Source organism: Trifolium pratense, linkage group LG3 (assembly GCF_020283565.1).
Source record: "Trifolium pratense cultivar HEN17-A07 linkage group LG3, ARS_RC_1.1, whole genome shotgun sequence".
Lineage (NCBI taxonomy): Eukaryota > Viridiplantae > Streptophyta > Magnoliopsida > Fabales > Fabaceae > Trifolium > Trifolium pratense.
The window spans coordinates 21,320,029-21,342,915 of NC_060061.1; the positions used below are offsets into that span (position 1 = coordinate 21,320,029).

The window sequence follows — 22,887 nt, forward strand, 5'->3', positions numbered from 1 at the left end:
ACACCCTAAGCTTTCCAACGAGTGGTCATTTACTCAAATCGGACATCGTTTAATATTTCAAATAAATTGTGGAAGTTGAGGGTCTCATGCAGAATTTATGCAAGAAAGTTGGAAAAAAATTTGGAACACAATATTTCGGTTTATATAAACCAAAATTTTTTAGCATGACAAAAAAATTCGGTTCGTATAAACCGAAGTACCCCCAAGGACAAAAACAGAAATTCAGGGGGTAGAAAAGAAATGAGGGGGGTCGGGAGAGAAACCATCGTGTTATAATCCTTGAATAAGGGTATGACCATCAATACTAACATAAAAATTACATGAATCAAACTATTTCAAAAACTATTTTCTTTTACAAAATGATGAATTTTTTCTATAAATAAAATCAATTTATAACTCATAAATAACTTTACTACTTTATTAAAAAGAAAACTACATTTTGTTATTTCATTGAAAAATTTCTTTGAAAATAAAAAATGAATCTCTAAAATTAAACTGTAATTTTTATTAAAAAAACACTATCAATATTTATTTTATTTGTTGTGTAAATGTTAATTTTATTTATTATCTCTTAATTTTTTATTTATCAATTCAATTTCAACGTTGCGGAATATGACTTTTTTTTATGTTAGTTTCGCATATAAGTAACTATATTTGATGTTGTTAATATTATTTACAATTTAAATAAATGATGTTCTTTTAAAAAAAACATTTTTTATTAGGGATCCATTTTTATTATTTGCCCTGAACCTCCAAATTCTTGAACCGGCCCTGAAAATAGAATATCACTTTTAGATGTTTCCAAGATATTTGTCACTGCTATTATATGTTAAATTAATGTGTTCGAACTATATTATTAATTTTTGACATAGAGTAAAACCGTGAGTATGATATCAGATGCTACTACTGGATGCGCACTATGAGTGTTTTAAACAATGTCCAAAATGAATCTTGTATGAATGCTCGTATTGGATACAATTTTAAAAAACATGATGATTAGAGTGGTAGCAGATAGCAAGGTTAAGGTTGGTGGTTTAGAGAGAGAATGAGAAAAAAAAATAGGAAAGACATTATAGAATTACGAGGGACACTATCACAAGAGGATATGGTTGGTGGTTTAGAGAAAGAATGAGAAAAAAAAAATAGGAAAAACATTATAGAATTATGATTTAGTATGATGTATGGTTGAGCTTATTATGCACGGGATTTCATCAGTTAAGAGAATGTGAAGTGGAATGGAGCTCATGTTGACTATTTTGAACCTCCCCGAGGTATCCGGCAAGGTGATCCAATCTCACCGTATGTTTTTGTAATCTGTATGGATAAATTATCTCAAATGATTTCTCATTCAGTGAATGAAGGGGATTGGCTATACTTGGAGACTTGGTTTTCGGCGTGTGGAATGGCCCACAGGATTCACAAATGATGGTTCAAATGCTTAACAGAGAGGTGGACATGCCTTCAGCTAGATGGAGTATTTGCAAGAAGATTAGGAAACTCCTTCATCAAGAGTGGGAGGTGAGAATATGTCATACGTATCATGAAGTAAATATGTGTGCGGATGCTCTTGTGCACATAGGTTGTGAGTTGGGTAATTCTGTGATGTATTATGAGTCGTGTCCGGCTCAAATTAGTCGGTTAGTAGCAAATGATGCATAGTGTTCCCAAACTATGTTTCTTTGTAATTTCCCTGGGCTTAGGCCCTCCATTTTACCAAAAAAAAAAAAAAGATGTTGGTCAATTCTTCTTTCTCTGCCTTAATCAGTATCCAACCAGTTGATAAAATCCCAATTCTAATTTACCTATCCAGAAAGACTCATCAACTCTATCTTTTAAGGAGGTATTTTCTTTGGCCAAGACAAGACTATTTGGAATTAAATGTATTCCTCCATCAAAGTCTTTTTTGTTGTGGAGAATTATGCATGATAAAATCTTTTCTTGGTTGATAATCATCATACAAATTCTTCTTTGATTGAGGAAGTTATGTGGAATCCTCCTATTTGCTACACTATTTTTTTGAACCGGTCAAAGTCAGTAGTTAGTTGTTAATATTAGTATTTTTCTCTTTCATTGAGACTTGAATCCGGGTCCTTTTACACCTTAACGTCTTTAACCCTTAGCTCAAACCAGTTGAGCTACTCATCTCACCCCCTCTTTGCTACACTATTAAGTGTAATATTGATCATACCGTTAGAGGTTGTCATGGTCTTTTTGCTTGTGACGATATTTTTCGAGATAGTAATGCAGCTACTTGAGTGTTTTTTGGAAAAAATCTTGGGATTTAGAATAATTTTCATACTGAACTTATAGGAGTTATGCTAACCATTGAAATTGCTTTCAAAAAAGGTTGGAATAATTTTCATAGAGTGGACAGCATGCAAATGAAAATAATATAGAGTAAATGGAAAACCTGATCATGAAATATAATACCTTTTCCTTATTTAAATTGTAATAACATGGGAAAAGTAAATTATATAAATAAAATTTAAAAACAACAATGCTCATTGAATGATCCTCAAAAGGTCATCAAGAAATAAATGGCATGGCTGAAAAATCTCCATTTGCATAGATGCTTCAGATCTTCACATTTGAGTGACAATCCTCCATGAGTTGTTGCATAAACTCTTCAATACAATAATCCTATTTGTGACAACAATTATATCACAGTTATTATGAATTCAGTATAGTGTATATAACCAAGTCTATAAAAATTATACTTTACATATAATAATTTGCATTTCTTACCTTGTCTGATTCCATAGGCAGGAGGCAGTTCCTAAGATTTTCTGAAGGAAGGTGATGGCGATGCAGGAGGCTTCAAGTCCTCATACCTGAAAGTTTCATTAGCATAAGAAGATCATAATGTAGACCATCCGATTTCAATCAAACGGCTTCCAATGCACCGACTGCATGACTGCATGAAATGGAATCCTCGACTATAGGAAATCCGTGTCGCTCTCGTTCTCTCTTTTATAAAAAGGAATCAAGAATCTTTGGAGAAGAAATAAGAAAAATTGAAATCAACTTACATTGCATAAGGTGAAAGGGGTCTTGTCTTTGGTTCACTGAGCTGCTGTCCATCATCGTTAGGTTTATCTTCCACAGAAAGTTGAGCTGGTCCGTTGCTTGATACTGCATCTATCTTCGGCACCTCACCCCCAGAAGATGTAATTGGTTTACTAGGAGATGGTGAACTAGGAGGCTTGAAATCAGCATATCTATACACAAGAAAAACAACCACAAAGTTGTGATACCACAAACATAAATGCTAAAGTTTTTAATAATGAGAGTTGAAATTGGATCTTACACATAATAAGGAGAATTACTAGGATTTGAATCCTGAGAAGGACTCTTTTCGGCAACATTGTCCTCTGTAGATGGTGACACAGGTTCCACGACTGTCGACGCAGTAAGAGGTTTGTCCTTGGAACTACTTTGTCTTGGAGTTGGAGAAGTGGGAGGTTTCAAATCTTCATAGCTGCCGAAGCAAAGAGCTTTAGATAAGAAACATAATAATTTGTACTAACGTAATTAGCGAGTGGCTGGCTTACGCTGCATACGGAGAAAGAACATCCTTTCCTTTTGTGGAAGATATTGTCTGAGAAATTCCATCTATTGCTGGAATGCTACTTGGAGTATCTGAAGAACTAGGCGCTGGAACTGCATCACCGATCTTTATCTGTTTCTTGTCACTAGGCTTAGATGGAGAAGGAGATGATGGTGGCTTTAAATCAGCATAACTGAAAATGCATACACCAAATGAGTTATTCTGACTCCATAGACAACATTAAAAAATTTACTGTCAACAAATATTAGCGTCTGGCTTACGCAGTATAAGGAGAAAGTGGCTGATTTGCCACTGGTTTCTGTTGTTCTGTTTCTTTCTGGGGAGAAATGATAGGTACTTCTGCCACGACATCAGCCGAGGGACTTGGATCACTAACAGCTGTAGTATCTGGTTTCGGTTGTTCTGGTTCTTTCTAAGGAGAAATAAAACAATTAATCAATTAACAAGTCTTGTTTGTACTAAAAAAAGGTTTGATTAAGTTCTAAATATACATCATAAAATGTATTTTATGAGGAAGTACTTACCTTAGGCGGATAAATGTAAGGGCGTTGAGAAGGTATTTTTGCAAGAAGTTTTTCAGCAGGTGTCAGTGGCGCAGTTGTCTCGGCAACGACCTCCACTATTTTACAGTACGAAAGATCACGATTCTTGGCCATGACTGCCATGAGTTCAGCAACCTGCATTGTGAGAGTTATCAACTTCCATATATCTACATATCTTAAATAGATAGCTATATACACGAAAAAATTACATGACAATAAGTACCTGAAGGTTTGACACCTGACCCCCAAATAAAGTATCTTCAGTTGATAGGGTTACATTATGAGTTTCCCTGTAAGCATCGGTAGGCCGCTCCATGCCTCCGGGTCTCACTATCTGAAAAAGAGTGACATAAAAATAACATTATAATAAGATAATTAGGACCCTGCACCGTGCTTCGGCGAAATTAGTATCACAATGACTTACTGTGTATGGAATTCCACTTGCTAGCAATGCTTCTTCTGCCTTCCTTTTCCAACACAAGACTCCCCAAAATAAACTATAGAAATAGAACTAATAAATCGGTTAAACTGCTTTATGATGTAAACAACATATACTCGAGAAAGCTTTCATACTCACTTGAGAATAGCTGCAGGAAAACCAAATTTGTTTGTTCCCAATGAAGTAACCAATATGAAGTGATTAACTTTGGCAACAGTTGCTGCATCATGACAGAATGAACAAAAATATTGATTTCACCGTTTAGGCCTAAAACAAATATCACTGAAATTAACATAACTATAATGAAAGCTTTTCTATTACCAGCATCAACTAGGTTTTTGGTGGCCTGGTAATCTATCCGAAAAGGTCCAGTAACGTCGAAAACTTCCTTCTCACTAGCGCCAATGGTACATACCACAGTTGATGCATTCCCTAATGCTGGTCCAATTTGATTTGGCTTCTCCAAATCACATTCCACAATTTCAAGCTTCTCTACAGCTGGGCTAAAAACCAAAAACATTCTGTTATCCAACAAAGCAGCATGTTGTCGATGAGAATAACTTTCTTTGCTTAATTACCTTCACTTCCTCCACTTGTACCATCAAGCTTCAATTGTTTAACACTCTGCACATGATATATTCATATATTAAATGCACATCCAATTATCTATTTTAAGAAGCTAATTATTAATCATGTTACTCAGGACTGTTTGGATTGACTTCTTCGAGCTTATACACTGACATAAGTACTTGTGAGACTATTTGAAAGAGCTTCTGGAAACAACTTATGACATGGGCATAAGCTTTTTTCAACTAATCTCCATAAGCTCTCCAGGATAACTTGTAAAAACAGTTTGACTTTATTTTACTTTTTTTTTTAATTTATAGAAACAATGACTCTGTTTGTCAAAAAATAGCTGATAAGCTAGCTTATAGTGGATAAACTTATAGCTGATAAGTTAACTTATAGCGAATAAGATAGATAATTGAATTTGTAGTGTCTGGTGAAATTAGCGTTTGTTCGTTTAGCTTTTGGATTTTTAACCCTTTACTTTGTTTGGGTTTGCCCGATTTGTAACTTTTTTATTTGTTTAACTTTTTGCTTATTCTTGTATCTTAACAATTTCTTAGCATCTAGTTTGTGCACACCTTGTGCTAATCTGGATTGCTGTTTCTAATATATGGTTCTTTGGCTGATTCAAAAAAATGAAATGACATAAAAAAGGAAAAGTTTACCAAACCGGTAGTTTTTTGCTTTTCAAAATGAGCTTATAAGCTATAAATAAGACATAAGCTCAAAATTTAACATTGCCAAACAGAGATGTTACATTAGCACTCATATGATAAGTGCTTATGCTATAAGCTATAAGCGCTTAATTAAAAACTCTTTATTCAAATAGGGCCTAGTTAATGACCCTAACCAAAAATAACGTTTCTATTACCTGAACCAATGTACTAGCTCTCTGAGCATTCCTGACTCCAGCTCTGACTCTAAAACCAAGCTTTATAAGCTCCCTGCATGAAATTATCACAGCTCAGCACTTTGCAAACTCAAGAGATAGATTAAGTTCAGTAGTGTGGTAGAGTAACAAATGTACCTGACTGTTCTTGAACCAACTTTTCCAGTAGCACCAGCAACAAATACTAAATTATCATCCTTGGAATCTTTTTTCTCAGGAATCCCCTCAGCAGTACTAGATTTTGTTGAACCTTAAATGAAAATACATGTTAAACATTCATACAGTTTTCAAAACCAGAAACATGTTTTGGAGACAGAGCATTGTTTATTATCACCTGAAGAAGCTTGAGCTCTTATGCTATTGCTACGGATTCTGTTCTTGCAGGGTATTGTAGCTAAAGGGTACCTCATGAAATGTGAGTATTTGGAAAGCTTGAGAAGGCCAGAAGGTTTATCTGCTGCTGCAGCATCTTTGCGTATGAGAGAGGAGGGAATGGTAGTTGAGGTGACAGAGAAAACATCCATTGGCATAGCTTTAGGATGAAAGGATGATTTGGTGAGAATGTGAATGTGGAAATAAATATGAAGTGTTGAATAGTTTTGATCATGTTAATGTTATGATGTTATTATTATTATCCATTAGAATCTTCTCTCATTGGCAGCGGTGCCTTCTTCTGTTATGTGTGGATATCATACCATGGCCCTACCCCACACCAGAGATGATTCTTCAACACTTGTGTTGTGTTGTGTGTATGGGTGTGGGTTATATAAGATTGGTCAGCATTCAAGGCTGTACTTGGTATGTTAATATGGGTAAGGTTAACCGGTGCCCCCGGACCATGGGGCACTTAAGGAAATCAAAAAATGATATTTTTAAATTGAAAATAATATTTTTTAGATTTTCGAGGCGTTAACTGCACAAAGTTTAATATTATATTATTATATTTGCTTCCTTAAACAGTGTCTCGGTAACACTGTTTAGCATAATTAAATTCATTTAATACAGAATATATCACATCACATTGAATTTTGTCCATAGAGTATGGTACTAAATAATATAAGTTGGAATAAGTTAAAATAGAAATACCAATAATTAACCCTAAATTGGGTTTATGAATAAGGAAGTTATGGTCTTCAAGTCACACTAGCGCTCTTTATCGACATCTCATTATCACAAATATACAGAGAGAATATACTTACAATTGTGTGTTGCTGTGTATCCAAAAACGGCTCTGCTCTGCTAGGGTTTTGAATACTAGGTTTCTTCTTCTTTCTTACGTTGGTGCAACAACTTCTTCCATAGATAACTTAGCCAAACGAGAGTTTAAAGTCCTAACACGGTTCCCCTGGTAACAGGGGGGCCTATTTGGTTAGGGACCAGTGTTGGCTAGGAGATCGGTTGGGGAAGCAAGGTTGTGTCAGCGTTGTTATTGCTTAAGAAGATTAAGAGAAACATAGGATATGGCAGGTACTAGCGCTATGCAGGGTCAATCAAATCCTGAAACTGAAAAATCGAAAGAAGACGAAGAATTGCAAGAACGTAGCACAAAAAAATCAAAATTTGGAAATCAACAATTCTCAGATCCTAACAGAGTTCCAGTAAATTATAGTGATCTTGGGGATTCTGAAGAGCAAGAAGGCAACAAGGGAGGCCATATGACTTACAAAAATATGGTATTGGGTGTAAGTGAAACTGTGGAAGGCGAAAAAATAGATTCAGAAAAGGAGGAAGACGAAATGGAGGAAGCCGAGGGGGAAGGGTTGAAGGTAGAGGAACGCGTTTTAGGTACATATCCATGTCCTGAAATTGTTCTATCTCGGTATGAGGAAAAGAGGATTCAGCGACCTTGGAAACGGGGTGTGATAGTGAAGCTTCTGGGACGCAGAATAGGATACAAGGCTCTGGAGACTCGTCTGAAACAGATGTGGGTTCGAAGAGGAGTGATTAATATCATTGATTTGAGTAATGATTATTATTTGGTTACTTTCTCACATGAAGATGATCAATATGCTGCTTTGATGGATGGCCCATGGTTCATCTACGACCATTATTTGACAGTGAAAGAATGGAGTCCAAACTTTCATCCGGCTAGTGACACGATTGAGAAAGTTGCAGTCTGGGTTCGTATATCTGGGTTACCAATTGAATACTATGACGCTAAGGTTTTGCACTTCATTGGGGACAGGATTGGAAAGACAGTAAGAGTGGATAAAAACACTCTGACTCAAGAACGAGGGAAGTATGCTCGATTATGTGTAGAGGTGGATTTGACTAATGCTTTACTGGCAATGTTCACTATCAAAAATAGGAAGTATAATGTTGAATATGAAGGACTTCATCTCCTTTGTATTACCTGTGGAAGATTTGGACATTATAAGGAAGGATGTCCCGATAAGAAAAAGAATCAAAATGGAGAAGACCGGATTAGTGTTGGTGGAGGGACTGACGGTTCTGGGACAAGAGGCAAAGGACAACATATGGCTGGAGATATGGTAGACGGGCCATGGAAGGTGGTGCAGAAGCCAAAGAGGTCGAAAAAAGGCAGAGAGAAAGACATGTCGGCCGGTGATGGTGGAGGTAGCAAAGGTCCGCCGAAATTTAATGTTGGGACCAAAAATACGGGATCCAGATTTGAAGCATTAATATCTGAGGAAGCAAATTTGGAAACAAATACTGGAAATAATAATGGAGATACTGTTACAGAAGAATTACCAAATTTGCTTGGGACCAAGGCTCCTGCTATTATTGTTAGCAATCATATGAATAATAATGATAATAATAGCAAAATAATGATGGGAAGAGAAATACATGGAAAGCAAGGAAGTCAAGCATCAGCAAAAAAAAACAAAGAAAAAAGCATAGATGAGTCCAAATTATCCACACGTGTTAATGCTAGCTTTAAAGGAAAACCAAGTGCCTCACCATTGAAACATGCTGCTAAATCATGGGTTAATAAAAACATGGGAGAATTTCTTGGGATCCAACTTGGTAAAAAAGCTGACGAGAGAGTGGAATCCCAAGTGAGTAATCAAATGAGGAATAGTAAAAATAGTGGAGAATCTAATACGGGCCAAAATATGGGCCTAGATAAAATTTTGACACCAAATTTATCTAGACCACCAGACAATGGACATATACCCTATGTTAGTGAAGATAACCCCAATAAGAATGATGACATTTTCAATTCAGAGAAGGATGAATTTGAAGATGCCAATGATCAAGGAATTGCTGGTTCATACGAGTCAGATATGGAAATTGTGGATGAAACACAAAGGACCATCCGATAGTTTGGTTATTGTTTCTTTCGCTAGTTATTTGTTGTTATTAATGATGAGTGCAAATAGTAGAATTTTTGTGTGGAACTGCAGAGGAGCAGCCAACACTTCCTTTTTACGTTATTGTAAGCAGTATATGACTACTTGGAGGCCTGTCATGGTGGTCATTGTGGAAACTAGATGTGATCCTAATAGATTAAAAAGAACCTTTAATTTATTAGAATTTGATGGTTTTTTAGCTTCAGATGTTGATGGTTATGCTGGTGGCATAGTGATTGCTTGGAAGGAGAATCTTTTCATGGTGGATTTAATTTACAAAACATTTCAGTTCATGCATTTGAAGGTTCAATATCCTGAGGGGCGAGAGTGGTTTTTTACCGCTACTTATGCTAGCCCAAATGAGGAGAATAGAAGAATCTTGTGGAATGATTTGAAGGATATAGCAGACTCTATGCAAAGTTCTTGGTTACTAGCAGGAGACTTTAATGACATTTTGGGATCTCATGAGAAGAAAGGAGGTGCGCCTGTATCTTTGAGGAAATGTAACAAGTTTCGAGAAAGAATGGAGGCTTGTAATGTTTTTGATATAGGAGCAGTAGGTCCTAAATTTACGTGGCGCGGACCTATTTATCAAGGAGGGCAACGTATTTATGAAAGATTGGACCGAGCTATTGGTAATGATATGTGGAGACTTGCTTTTCCGGATGGATATGTTCGAGTCCTTCCACGGATTGATTTTTCAGATCATCATCCTATCCTTATTTGTCCGGTCGATGCCCCACACCCGGTGGCACCTAAGCAATTCCGATTCGAAAGTGCTTGGTTGTTAGATAAATCTTATGACAACATGTTAAAGAATAGCTGGAAGTTGAATGGAGATGTTATTCAATCTTTGAATCAAGTCCAAAGAGATATCAAGGATTGGAAGTTTAATACTTTTGATCACGTTATGCGCACGAAAAAGGAGATAATGGTACGACTAGGGGGAATCCAACGGAGCATGTATAACAGTAGAAATGTTGGTGGCTTGTGTAGACTTGAAAAGAAGTTGCATGCTGAACTTAATAAAATTCTTAGACAAGAAGAGTTGATGTGGTATCAAAGATCTCGGGCGAAGTGGCTTACTGACGGTGACAGGAACACCAAATATTATCATATTAAGACAGTAGCCAGAAGGCGAAAGAATAATATTTTGATGCTAAAAGATAGTGAAGGTCATTGGGTGGATGATGCTAAGAAGCTGCAGGAAATGGTAAATGACTTTTATAAAATCTTGTTTAGTAATAATAATATAGCTTGTGACTGGTCTCAATCAGAAATCACATATCCAATGTTAGAGAGAAATTACATGGATAAATTGAATGCTCCTATTAACAATGAGGAGGTTAAGTGTGCTATCTTCAGCATGAAACCATGGAAAGCTCCTGGGCCAGATGGCTTCCCGGCAGGTTTTTACCAACAGTCGTGGGAAGTTGTAAAAGAGAAAGTGTGTGATTTTGTCAAAGAAGTGTGGAGGAATCCAAGTGCAATATCGACAGTTAATCAAACAGACATATGTTTGATTCCTAAGATTTCTCAACCTGAATATGTCAATCAATTCCGCCCCATTTCTTTATGTAATTCGATTTATAAGGTGGTGAGCAAAGTTGTTGTTGCAAGACTCAAGGAGTGTATTCCTATCATTGTGTCCCCCTTTCAAACAGGATTTGTGCCGGGGCGTAATATTCATGAGAATATTGTAGTTGCTAAAGAAATGATGCATAGTATGGAGAGAATGAAGGGTAATAAAGGCTACTTTGCTATCAAAGTTGATCTATCTAAGGCCTATGATAAAATCAACTGGGAATTCATTTGGAGGGTGCTTATGGAAATTAAATTACCTGATAATTTGATAAAGCTTATCATGCATATGGTAACCAGCGTGGAGACTAATGTTAAGTGGAATGGGGCTAGAAATGAGTACTTTCGACCAAAGAGAGGGATTAGACAAGGTGATCCAATATCGCCTTATCTATTTGTTATGTGTGTTGATAAGCTTTCACATCTAATCTCTCATGTTGTCAATAAGGGGGAGTGGAAGGCTCTTCGTGCTGGGAAAAGAGGTCCTTACGTGTCTCACTTAATGTTTGCTGACGATCTATTACTCTTTGGTGAAGCAACTGAGGCTCAAATGAATTGTGTGATGAGAGTTCTTAACAAATTTTGTTCGATGTCGGGACAAGAAGTTAGTATAGAAAAGACCAGCATTCTATATTCTAAGAATGTAAGTCGAGACATGAAACATAGACTTCATCAAATCTCTGGCTTTCGAGAGACAAGTTCCCTTGGCAAGTATCTTGGGATTCCGTTAGTTGGTCGTGCTCCTAAGAGGAGCGATTATAATTACTTAATTGATCAGGTGAGTACAAAACTCATGGCTTGGAAAGCAAATCATTTATCCTTTGCAGGGAGAGTTACCTTGGCAAAAAGTGTCATAGAAGCATTGCCAATATATCCAATGATGACTGCAATTCTCCCTAGAGCTTGTATTGAAGAGATAGAGATGCTGCAGAGGAAGTTTATATGGGGTGACACTCAAAATACAAGAAAATACCATGCTATTAGTTGGGAAACAATTACCAAACCAAAAAGTCATGGCGGTCTTGGATTGAGAAGACTAGCTGAGATGAATAAGGCGTGTATCTTCAAATTGGTTTGGAAATTGCAGAATGGTGTGAATGAATTATGGTGCCAAATTCTATTTGGAAAATATCAAAGAGGGATTGGTAACGATAATGTAGTGGCTAAAGGTACTGATTCAAGTTTATGGAAGGAGATTGTAAAAGCTTGGCCTAAGCTTTTGGAGGCTAGTTTTTGGTCGATTCGGGACGGTAGAAGCGTGGATCTGTGTAACCACAAATGGATTGACGAGGATACAAGATTGATAGATATGAGCATAGACATTCCCGTGCAATTTCGTAATGCCAAAGTGAAGGATTTAGTTGATGATTATGGCGTGTGGAATTGGAGCGATTTTCAAAACTGGTTGCCGGAACAATTAGTGCTTAAAATTGCAGCCATTCCTCCTCCCGACATTGATGCTGGTGATGATAAAAGGTTGTTAAAAGGTAGCTCTTCCAACTCATTTTCTATAGCAGCTATGTATTCTAATATATGTAGTTTTGATAGTGAAGAAGAGAATGGAATTTGGAAATTTATTTGGAAACTAAAGGTGCCAGAGAGGGTGAAATATTTCACTTGGATGATGATTCATGGAAGAATTTTAACAAATGAAAGGAAAAATAGAATGGGTATTGGATCAGCTAGATGTAACTACTGTGGAGATACTGATGAATCTATTCTCCATGTTATGAGGGATTGTCCTTTAGCTATGGCCGTGTGGATAAATGTTGTTAATACAAATGATAGAGATAAGTTCTTCCAGAGCACCTTCCAGCAATGGGTGAATATTAATCTTTGGGAGGTTGATCATAGGAAAGGAGACATGGAATGGAAGAGCATATGGGCTATTGCATGTCATTCATTATGGATGTGGCGAAACAAAGAAAATCATGAAGGAAACTTTGTTCGGCCAAACCGTCCACATAATTATATTCTAGGAAGGGCTAAGGAATATTTGGAAGCTGATAGTGTGAACAGAGTTGTTGCTTCAAGGCCGAAAGAGGTGGTTCAAATTGGGTGGAAGCCTCCTCCAAGTGGTTGGATTAGACTAAATACAGATGGCTCATGTGATGAAGATGGAATGATTGGTTGTGGTGGTGTGTTAAGAGGAAGTGAAGGTGAATGGTTGGGAGGGTATGCAAAATTCATTGGAAAAGGGAATGCATATATAGCTGAACTTTGGGGAGTGTTAGAAGGTTTAGAGCTTGCAAGAAGAATGAATTTTCAAGCAGTAGAGTTACATGTGGATTCCTTAGTAGTTGTTCAAGCTTTAACAGATGATAGCAAAGGCAGCCCTTGTGGAAGTGCTATAATTCAAAAAATTAGAAAGCTTCTTGGATTGGATTGGGAGGTCAGAGTTCATCATGCCTATCGTGAAACAAATAAATGTGCGGATGCTCTAGCTAGTATTGGTTGCTCCATGAGAGCTGGTAGTAGTTTTTATAATTGTTGTCCTGCTCAGCTGAGTAGTTTGTTACTTGCTGACTTAATGGGGATAACCTCTCCTAGATTGGTTTCTTTGTAGTTTTCCTTGTTGTTGGGTTTTTAAACCCTCTTTGAAATCAAAAAAAAAAAAAAATAATATAAGTTGGATAATAAATAGGTGATTTTGTCTATAGCGTGATTAAGGAGAAATAATATGTCTATGCTTTAAGATCACGACATCTCCACTCAAAACTTTAAGTTTTTACTCCCCATCAAGCCAAATCAGACTATGATGCCATTTGTTGGGGTGTCTGGGAGCGCAGGAGAAACAACAGGACAATTCCCCAGGACATCAAGAGAAAAGACACCACATTTCCACCAAAAACTTTAAGACATTAGGTATATGGGTCACCTCTATTAAATATCCAACATTTTGGGTGTGTTTGGTAAGTCCAATAAGCTAGCTTATAGCTTATTGGACTAGCTTATAAATTTGTTTGATAAAAATGGATGTGTTCGGTAACAAGCTTATCTGAGTAGCTTATAGCGTTTTTTGATATGTTATTTCAAGTAGCGTATGAGCTTGTAGCTTATAGCTTTTTACATTTTATTTCATATTTATCATTATTATTATTATTATTTTTAAATTATAATAACTATTCAGTAACCATATACTTTTATGTCATTTTGTACTTACAAAAGTTAAATTTACCAAACACTTTAATTTTATTCTACTAGTTTTTCAGCTATAAGCTACCGACTATCAGCTATAAGTTATCAGCTATCAGCTAGCTTATAGCTTATTTTTACCATACAGAGCCTTTATCCATTCATAGTTGATGTGAGACTTAACTCATCACACTTGAAATCCAACAACATCCCCCCAAGTACGAGTTCTCACGTCTTATAGGTGATCCAATACCAAAATCCACTTGTTGGGCAGTCCCATGACCGAGAGAGGGAGCGGGAGAGAGATGTCACATCTTTTGTATACATTCAATATTCTATCTCTTCATAATCGATGAGACCCATGCTTGAAATCCAACAATCTCCCTTAAATACGTGTAAGTTCTCACATCCTATAGGTGATCCAATTCCATAATCCACTCTCGCTTCCACACCAAGCCAAACCGGGTACTGATACAACTTGTTGGGTGAGTTCGGAGAAGTGTAGGGAGAAATAAGACAATGCTCCAGAACCACGATAGAATGAGACACCATATCTCCACCCAATGCCTTAAGGCCTAATATGGGTCACTTCTCTTATATATTAAACGTTTTACTCATTCATAGTCGATGTAAGACTTAACCACTCACACTTAAAATTCAACAATTGAGTTCTCACATCTCCTCGTTGTTGGATTTTGATGTTGCATCTCCCTACTCACTTAAAATCCAACAATTGAGTTCTCACATCTCCCCATTGTTGAATTTTGATGTTGCATCTATGTCTCTTGTGGTCTTAAATCATTGATTCATTGTTTCTCTCAGCGCTCCCCCGAACTCCCCAACATTATTAATATTATGGTTGTTTAAAAATTTATGGGATTCCTTTAAATAAAAAAATTAATGGAATTTTACTTTTATCACTTATAATATGATACAGAAGGAAATTTATTCGGTCCAAAGATAAGTAATATTTAAGGATCAAGATGCCCTGCAGTTGTAAATCACAAAGTTACATGCTGTTTTAGATCTCATCCGTCCATTTCAGATCGGTCGGTTCATATTGTATCTATACAAAATCAGTTCAAATCAATCTGAACCATTCATATTAGATCGGATGGTCCTAATTTAACACAGCGTGAAACTGTGTGAAAAAATTACCGCAGCAAATCCTGTTCCAATATTTAACTATGAAAAAATACTTATGTAATAAACACACTTTTTTTTGTTAATTATATATGTACGAAGTTTTCACCCGGACCCGTCATTTACTTAGCCAAATCTGTTGAATTATTTGTCTCATCCTTCATTGTTGGTATACTAAAACACACCTCTATTGTCAATAATAGCAGCTCCCAAAATACATACATTGAACAAAGAAAAATGTGAACGATGGAAGAAATTTATTAAGGTGTGAATCATGCTCATGCATGTCGTGAAATGTGAAAGAATGCATCTTAGACTATATTATAAGAAAAGAAAAAATATTTTTACACTTATTGAAGAAAAAAAAAGAAGTAAAATATGATAATTTGAATTATGATTTTTCGTTTTCTTGAAATAAGTTTTATGGGAAAAAGTAAAAAGAATTTTTATCGATTATGGGGAAAAGAAAAAAAGAGTAAATTAAATGTAATTTGTATTTAATTTCATGAAAATAAGTAAAGGTAAATCTTGAAAATGAGCCTTAAAATTTTGATAATATAATAATAGTTATACTAGTTTTAATGTTCGTAAAATATTGGTTTAACTATATATTTGGTCTCTTACGTTTATTTTAGATTTCAATTTTTTTATGATTTTACTATTTACATTAGTTAGTCATTTCCGTTAGTTTTGTCACTAACACCATTTCAACGGCAAAAGTTAATATCCATAAGTCCAAATTTATGCATGGTGCATAAACCATTTCCAACCATTAGATGGGTCTTACACATGTAATAATCCTAGCCACTTTTCTTCAACCTTTCTTCAACCTTTTCTCTCGTGCGTTCGCTCACTCCTTTCTCTCCCATGAGGCATCTATTTTTGAAAATAACATAAGGTATCTCTCTAAAATCGAACGACGATCAAAACGGTATAAGGTTCGTCGTCTCCCGTTGAGAAACAAGAGAGAACGAACTGGATCGGTAAACCGGGTCGCGTGACCCGCGAATTGCAGAAATGGGTGAAGATGGAGATGAACAGTGCGCGTCATCTACACCCAGTCGCAGCTGAGGCGCGTGTGGCTCCTATGAAATCCGTTTTTTAAATTTTATTTTATATAAAAATAATACATAATTTTCTTGAAATTTGGGTATCTCTTTGGGAATTTTTGGACACCTGTAACTATTTTTAATTATTTAAATGAGGAAGAAATGTTATTAAAAATATTAATATTTCTTGAAAAATTCGCAGAATTTTATACAAAATTATTTGAATATTTTGAGACCCTTTGAGGCCAGCCACTCTCTCTGGTTGTATGTTTTCCTCAAGAATATAAATTTTTGTTACAACAGTGAAACCATAAGTATGAATTTTCGTTACAATTATTCTGTAAACTATTATGCTGGTTAAATGGTTTCAGAGAGTTAAAAAGTGAAACCATTTGTATTATAAAATGGTTTTATGTGTTTATTGAAATCAATATTGTGTTTTTATGGTTTTAAAAATCCTGGAAACCATTATGCTGATTAAATGGTTTCAGAGAGTTAAAAAGTGAAACCATTTGTATTATAAAATGGTTTTATGTGTTTATTAAAATCAATATTGTGTTTTTATGGTTTTAAAAATCCTGGAAACCATTATGCTGATTAAATGATTTCAGAGAGTTAAAATGTGAAACCATTATTTTTGTTAAATGGTTTCATATGGGCATTAGTGTCAAGATGTTATACACTGAAACCATTGTTATTAAGTAAAACATCACATAACCATTTTACAAAACCATGCTACATAAAACAAAAAATCATATAAAAGCAATTAGGGTTAGTTTAGTTGAAAAAAATTTGGATAGTATGCATGAGATATTGGATTTGATCATTTTTTTATTGTAAAGAAAAATCGATATATATATATATATATATATATATATATATATATATATATATATATATATATATATATATATATATATATATATATATATATATATATATAATTAATGTATGAGATTTTATTTATATTGTGATTATGATTGATAAAACTTAAAATTAAATTGTATGTTTGACAAGTATGCTTTATATATACATGAACCATTCGTTATTATGTTGGGCTTCGAGGGGGTGTATGACGAAAATTAATTAAAAATGGATTTTTATAATATATACTTCAAAGGAACAAAAATTATTATTTAATTGGAACTTGGGGGCGTGCTAGAAAATTGGGGGGGGGGGTGCGCTAGAAGTTTGGAGGAGGGAAAAAAATTGGGGACGCGCTAAAAATCTACGGGAGGAAAAAAAATTGGGGGGCTCACAAGAAATCTAGGAAAAAAAAAACTGGGGGGTGCGCTAAGCAAATGGGGGAGCGCAAGTAATGAGGTAGTATTGGGGGGCGCGCGAGTAATGGATTGCCTAATTTTGGGCTTGAGCTGACTTTTGATTGACTTTTGGTGTAGGAAGCAAATATGGTGGGTGTAGGAAGCAAGTTTATGCATGGTGCATAAGTTTGAGCTTATGCACCATAACCACACCCGACCCCATTTCAACTATGCATCGGTCAAAGTGTCCAAGTACTCATGTATCTGTCCATATATGCAAACTGTCTACCATGTATGAAAAAAATACATTTGAAATACATGGATGATACTTATAAAAAATACCAACAATCAAAATACCTAATTTAAGAGATATTTGTGGATATATTTGGATATATTTGTAACTAGTTTTACTTTTTAAATACCAAGATAATAGTGTGTACAATTTTTTTTTTTTTTTTGTCAAATAACATATTAGTTAAAAATTCTATCTTTAAAGTAAATAAATAAAATGACTAAAATTTGAACAATGATTTTCTTTGTTTTGGTTTTCACTACCAATATTTGGCCACCGGATCTCATGTCAGTTCTGGTATAAATACCCTACAACCTCCTCCAATCAGAATTGTGGGGATTAGACTGTGATCATCCTTATTAAATTCAGCATCAATCACCGCTAGATCAACCGATGATCTTAATTTGAACATTGATTAAAGGCTTAATTAGTAAAATGGTCCCTTAAAGACATTTTTAGTTTCACATTGGTCCCTTAAAGAAAAAAAATGTCTCAATAGGTTCCTTAAAGAAAAAAATGTCCGAATAGGTCCCTTAGAGACATCTCCGTTAATTAGTTTGGTCATATTCACACCTTTTTTTAGGAACCAAACTGATTAATAGAGATGTCTTTAAGGACCTATTCAAACTTTTTTTTTCTTTAAGGGACCTATTCAAATATTTTTTTCTTTAAGAGACCGATCTAAAATCTCATTTTACTAATTAAGCCTCGATTAAAACATGAAGTATAATAATAAGATAAGAGAAAGTTAGTTATATTCTATTAATTGAAGTTGGTATAAAAAACAGAACACAAGTTTGCGGACACAAGAAATCAATCATCATCATCAGCTAAGTCCTCCATTTGTCTTCTCTTGACTGAGTATCTCCCAATGGCTTTCACTTCGCATCTTTGCCGTATCCCCGTCACTCGCATCGACGCTCCTTCACCGGAAAAAATCCGCTACCGGAAACTCTTCTCTGTCCGTTGTTCCTCTGACTCCAATTTCGATCCAAAGGTTTTCAGGAAAAACCTCACAAGAAGTGAGAATTATAACCGTAAAGGCTTTGGTCACAAAGAAGAAACTCTCAAACTCATGAATCGCGAGTACACAAGTATGTTATCAATTTTCTTTCTCTTTTTTGTTCCAAGTCAAAGCAATTTCGCTAACTGGGTCTTGTGTGAATTCAGCTGAAAATTTTATGTTTATCTTCATTTTATATGCTTATGAATAATGTTTTATTATAAAGTGTGTTATTTTCTAGTTGGGCATGTTTATCTTCGGATATAGAGGCTTATCTGATGTCTGATACATGTGATACATTCAATTCAATTATGCAATTTTCTCAAATTATTACTTGTGTTGAATGTTAGTGTTGGTGTTTCAGAGTTTGGTTGGTATATAAGATGAGAATTTTGATGGCGAAATTTTTGTTATTTAATTGATTTTTGGAGATGATTTTCTTCTATTTCGTGGAAATTGAGCTCGGAGTTAGTATTAGAGATATAGGAAGTTATAGATTAGGAGTTAGTTTGTTATTGGGGTGGGATGAGTAGCTCAACCGGTTGAACTAGTTGAGCTAAAGGTTAAAGGAGTTGGAGGTCCAAGGTTCAAGTCCCGACAAAGTGTAAAAAAAAACTAACATAACAATTAGTATACTAACAATTTGTCATTCAAAAAAAAAAAAAGGAGTTAGTTTGTTACTAATTGGTTAGCCTATAGAAAGGTTTGATGTAATAACATCCGAGTGAAAACTACCGAAAGTGAAGGTGTTTTCTATGGTTGAATCAATGGAAGGTTCTCGCACTTATGAAGTGGTGGAAGTGCCAAAAAATTATTCTTCATCTTTGATCTCTTCCATAGATGATAAGCAATGGAATAAGTCATGAGGAATGATGGTTGGTCAAAAATCACTGTAGAAATGTCCCTATGTAGCGGAAGGTGTCTTAGGCAAGGCTGGTATGGTGGTGGAAGAAGCACAGTATCACTCTGATACCATATTGGAAATCAGAGGATTTGGGGAAAATGAGTGAAAGGAGCTTTGGAAGCTTGAAGGAGAGTAAAACTCATAAGGAATCATTTTGATAAAAGATGATGAAATTGATACAATGAACTCTATTTATAAAGCAACTTGTTGGGTTCAAGTGTGAGTGGTTAGTCCGACACAACTAACTATCCAAATAAATTCTAACTAACATGATTTATACTATATTGTAACAGTTAGTGTTAAGCTTCTTTAGATATGGATTTTGCTAATGGTTTTTATTGGGACTTTGTTCACTTCTTTTGTGTGTGTTTGTAGTGATTTTGAGTGTACCTTTTTCTGTAATTTCAGGTGATATTATTAAGACTTTGAAGGACAATGGGTATGAGTATACATGGGGTAATGTTACTGTGATGCTAGCTGAAGCCTTTGGCTTTTGTTGGGGGGTTGAGAGGGCTGTTCAAATTGCTTATGAGGCCAGAAAACAGTTTCCTGATGACAAAATTTGGATTACCAATGAAATCATCCACAACCCAACTGTTAATAAGGTATATATATACATTTCCTATCACCTTCAACGATCTCTCAATTTTTTCAACTAATAAGTTATATCAAACAGTTGATGAAGTTGGTAAAAATTTATGCATGTTCTTAACTTGATCACTGCCTTGCGCATGCCATCTTTTTATACGATTAATTGTTTGTGTTGATTGTTGAGCTTGATAAATGATTGATGCAGCGGCTAGAAGAGATGGAAGTGCAGAACATTCCTATTGGAGAAGGAAAGAAACAATTTGAGGTTGTTAACAAGGGCGATGTAGTCATATTGCCTGCTTTTGGAGCTGCAGTGGATGAGATGTTGACTTTGAGTGAGAAAAATGTTCAAATCGTTGATACAACTTGTCCATGGGTTTCAAAGGTATCTATACGTAAGGATGGCTTTCTGTTTTGCTGGTTTGCATCTATTTAGTTCATATGTTGATATGCACCAATAGATATTGAGATTTGTTCTTCAATGACTTGTTTTAAGGTATGGAATGTTGTCGAAAAGCACAAAAAAGGAGATTATACCTCGATAATTCATGGTAAATATGCACACGAGGAAACTGTAGCAACTGCATCTTTTGCTGGAAAGTACATAATTGTGAAAAATATGGCAGAGGTTTGTCCTAAGTTGCTGTTAGTAGTCAATTTTATGTTCGGTGAATGCCTTAACCTGAAAATTTTGGTTGTAATTTTTGCTTAACTGATAAACATATCCAGGCTGAATATGTGTGCGACTATATTCTTGGAGGTGAATTTAATGGATCCAGCTCAACCAGAGAGGCATTTTTCGAGGTACGACTTTTGTCCTGTCTTGTAAACAATCTTGCTTCCAAAACCCTTCAATGTCGTGATTATTTTATTTTTCTTGTACAGAAATTTAAATTTGCCCTTTCCAAGGGCTTTGATCCAGACAGTGACCTGATAAAACTTGGCATTGCAAATCAGACAACAATGCTCAAGGGAGAGACTGAAGAGATTGGTTAGCTTTTATCTTTTTAGGAGTTGGGGCAAAGGGTTTCTCTTGTGCTCTATTCATATATTTTAATTAATTCGGATATGTATTTTGCTGATCGGCTCACAGGGAAACTAGTGGAGAGGACAATGATGCGCAAATATGGTGTGGAAAACGCTACTGAGCACTTTATAAGCTTCAACACAATTTGTGATGCTACTCAGGTATTTCCACTTCTCTAGTTCTTGATGTTATTGCTTATTTTGGATTTAGATATAATGTGATTGCAGCTCTTGTTAAGCCAGTTCTTAAGTTAGCACTGTTATGTATAATATATATTTTGAATTTCCTTTTAGGAGCGACAAGATGCTATTTACAAGCTGGTGGAGAAAGATATGGATCTTATGTTAGTTGTTGGTGGCTGGAACTCGAGTAATACATCGCATCTTCAAGAGATAGCTGAGGAACGCGGAATTCCTTCTTACTGGATTGATAGTGAGCAAAGAATTGGTCCAGGAAACAGAATAGCACACAAATTGAATGTAAGCAAACTGTTTTATGTATGCTTTAAGCTTCTTAGGAAATAAGCTGAAAACAGTTTACGGACATGTCAGAAACTGTTTTCATAAACTCTCCCAAACAGTCTCACAAGTGCTTATGTCATCAATAGATAAACTCAAACAAGTCAATTCAAAGAGTCCTTTATACCTCATAATATCAACTGTTATTAGTTCTTTTTCACTATTAATTAATAATAATGTTTATGTTTTCATCTTTCAGCATGGCGAACTCGTGGAGAAAGAAAACTTTCTACCAAAGGGTCCATTAAGGATTGGTGTAACATCTGGTGCATCTACACCAGACAAGGTATTTTCTCTTGCTTTGCATGTGAAGTGATAAAAACTTGTGGCCTTCCATTCTTGTTCGTTTTTTATAAATTTCATCAGCATAGTTCTGCTCATGCAATGAATATACTTTCGGCCTCCATTGTAAACTAACATGCTATTGCATTTCAGATAGTTACTTACAAATCATTATTGTTCCATGATATGCTATTTAGTACAAATTGTTGTCAAATAGTCTCTATTGTTGCGTTATAGAGCTGTGTCTTGTCAGTTTTTGTTGATAATATTCAATTCAAGTTTGTTTGATACTAATTTGCATCATTGGATTTCACACAGGTCGTGGAAGACGCACTTATCAAGGTGTTTGACTTGAAAAGGGAAGAAGCATTACAACTCGTGTAAAGTAGGTTTGTATACATACATTATTGAATGTGTAAATGACATGTGAGACTTGAATTAAAGGCTATGTTACAGTTACTTGTAGAATTTATCAACGTGAAACCTCAATGTTAAATTAAATAAATTCTTCCATTTGTATCATAGACCCATAATCTATTAGCATTAAGATCATCCATGCATTTGTAAACTCTCTCTCTCTCTCTCTCTCTCTCTCTCTCTCTCTATATATATATATATATATATATATATATATATATTCCAATTTAACACCCTATCCTAACTTATATATTACTTAATTCAAGCATAGTGGTTGGTTAGTTGAGAAAAGTGAAGGTACTCAGGTTTGAACTTCTTTTATGTAACCAAAAAAGTCTCATTCAGGGATACTATGTCCCCA

General features: G+C 35.3%; 2 protein-coding genes across 3 annotated transcripts; one reads left to right on the top strand and one right to left on the bottom strand.

Annotated features, from left to right (window-relative positions):
- Positions 1 to 2,417: 2,417 nt before the first annotated feature.
- LOC123913114 (protein TIC 62, chloroplastic) lies at positions 2,418 to 6,743 on the bottom strand. The gene is made up of 15 exons (XM_045963721.1): positions 6,343 to 6,743; positions 6,147 to 6,258; positions 5,991 to 6,063; positions 5,128 to 5,173; positions 4,871 to 5,047; positions 4,688 to 4,769; positions 4,535 to 4,607; positions 4,334 to 4,444; positions 4,093 to 4,245; positions 3,829 to 3,980; positions 3,552 to 3,740; positions 3,308 to 3,478; positions 3,030 to 3,218; positions 2,746 to 2,831; positions 2,418 to 2,640 (listed from the first exon to the last, which is right to left on the bottom strand). Exons 1-14 carry the CDS (start codon positions 6,536 to 6,538, stop codon positions 2,777 to 2,779), a joined length of 1,779 nt encoding a protein of 592 aa, XP_045819677.1. The 5' UTR covers positions 6,539 to 6,743; the 3' UTR covers positions 2,418 to 2,640; positions 2,746 to 2,776.
- An 11,780-nt stretch (positions 6,744 to 18,523) lies between these two features.
- LOC123913115 (4-hydroxy-3-methylbut-2-enyl diphosphate reductase, chloroplastic) lies at positions 18,524 to 22,633 on the top strand. 2 transcript variants are annotated; one of them, XM_045963723.1, is made up of 10 exons: positions 18,524 to 18,878; positions 20,100 to 20,296; positions 20,488 to 20,667; positions 20,779 to 20,910; positions 21,012 to 21,086; positions 21,168 to 21,273; positions 21,376 to 21,470; positions 21,603 to 21,788; positions 22,027 to 22,113; positions 22,428 to 22,633. In XM_045963723.1, the coding sequence occupies exons 1-10, from the start codon at positions 18,656 to 18,658 to the stop codon at positions 22,491 to 22,493; spliced, it is 1,347 nt and encodes a 448-aa protein (XP_045819679.1). In that variant the 5' UTR covers positions 18,524 to 18,655; the 3' UTR covers positions 22,494 to 22,633. The 2 variants fall into 2 exon arrangements, with proteins under 2 accessions (XP_045819679.1, XP_045819678.1); XM_045963722.1 differs by having other exon boundaries at positions 18,552 to 18,878; positions 21,012 to 21,273.
- The last annotated feature ends 254 nt before the right edge of the window (positions 22,634 to 22,887 follow it).

What these genes read in the sequence shown, in the direction of transcription:
- LOC123913114 (XM_045963721.1), bottom strand. Translation starts at nt 6,538, where the DNA reads ATGCCAATGGATGTTTTCTCTGTCACCTCAACTACCATTCCCTCCTCT. An exon ending in GAGCTAGTACATTGGTTCAG is followed by an intron (nt 5,174 to 5,990) that starts GTAATAGAAACG and finishes TATCATGTGCAG; the next exon opens with AGTGTTAAACAATTGAAGCT. An exon ending in AGTAATTCTCCTTATTATGT is followed by an intron (nt 3,219 to 3,307) that starts GTAAGATCCAAT and finishes TCTTGTGTATAG; the next exon opens with ATATGCTGATTTCAAGCCTC.
- LOC123913115 (XM_045963722.1), top strand. Translation starts at nt 18,656, where the DNA reads ATGGCTTTCACTTCGCATCTTTGCCGTATCCCCGTCACTCGCATCGAC. An exon ending in GGGAGAGACTGAAGAGATTG is followed by an intron (nt 21,274 to 21,375) that starts GTTAGCTTTTAT and finishes ATCGGCTCACAG; the next exon opens with GGAAACTAGTGGAGAGGACA. An exon ending in CAATTTGTGATGCTACTCAG is followed by an intron (nt 21,471 to 21,602) that starts GTATTTCCACTT and finishes ATTTCCTTTTAG; the next exon opens with GAGCGACAAGATGCTATTTA.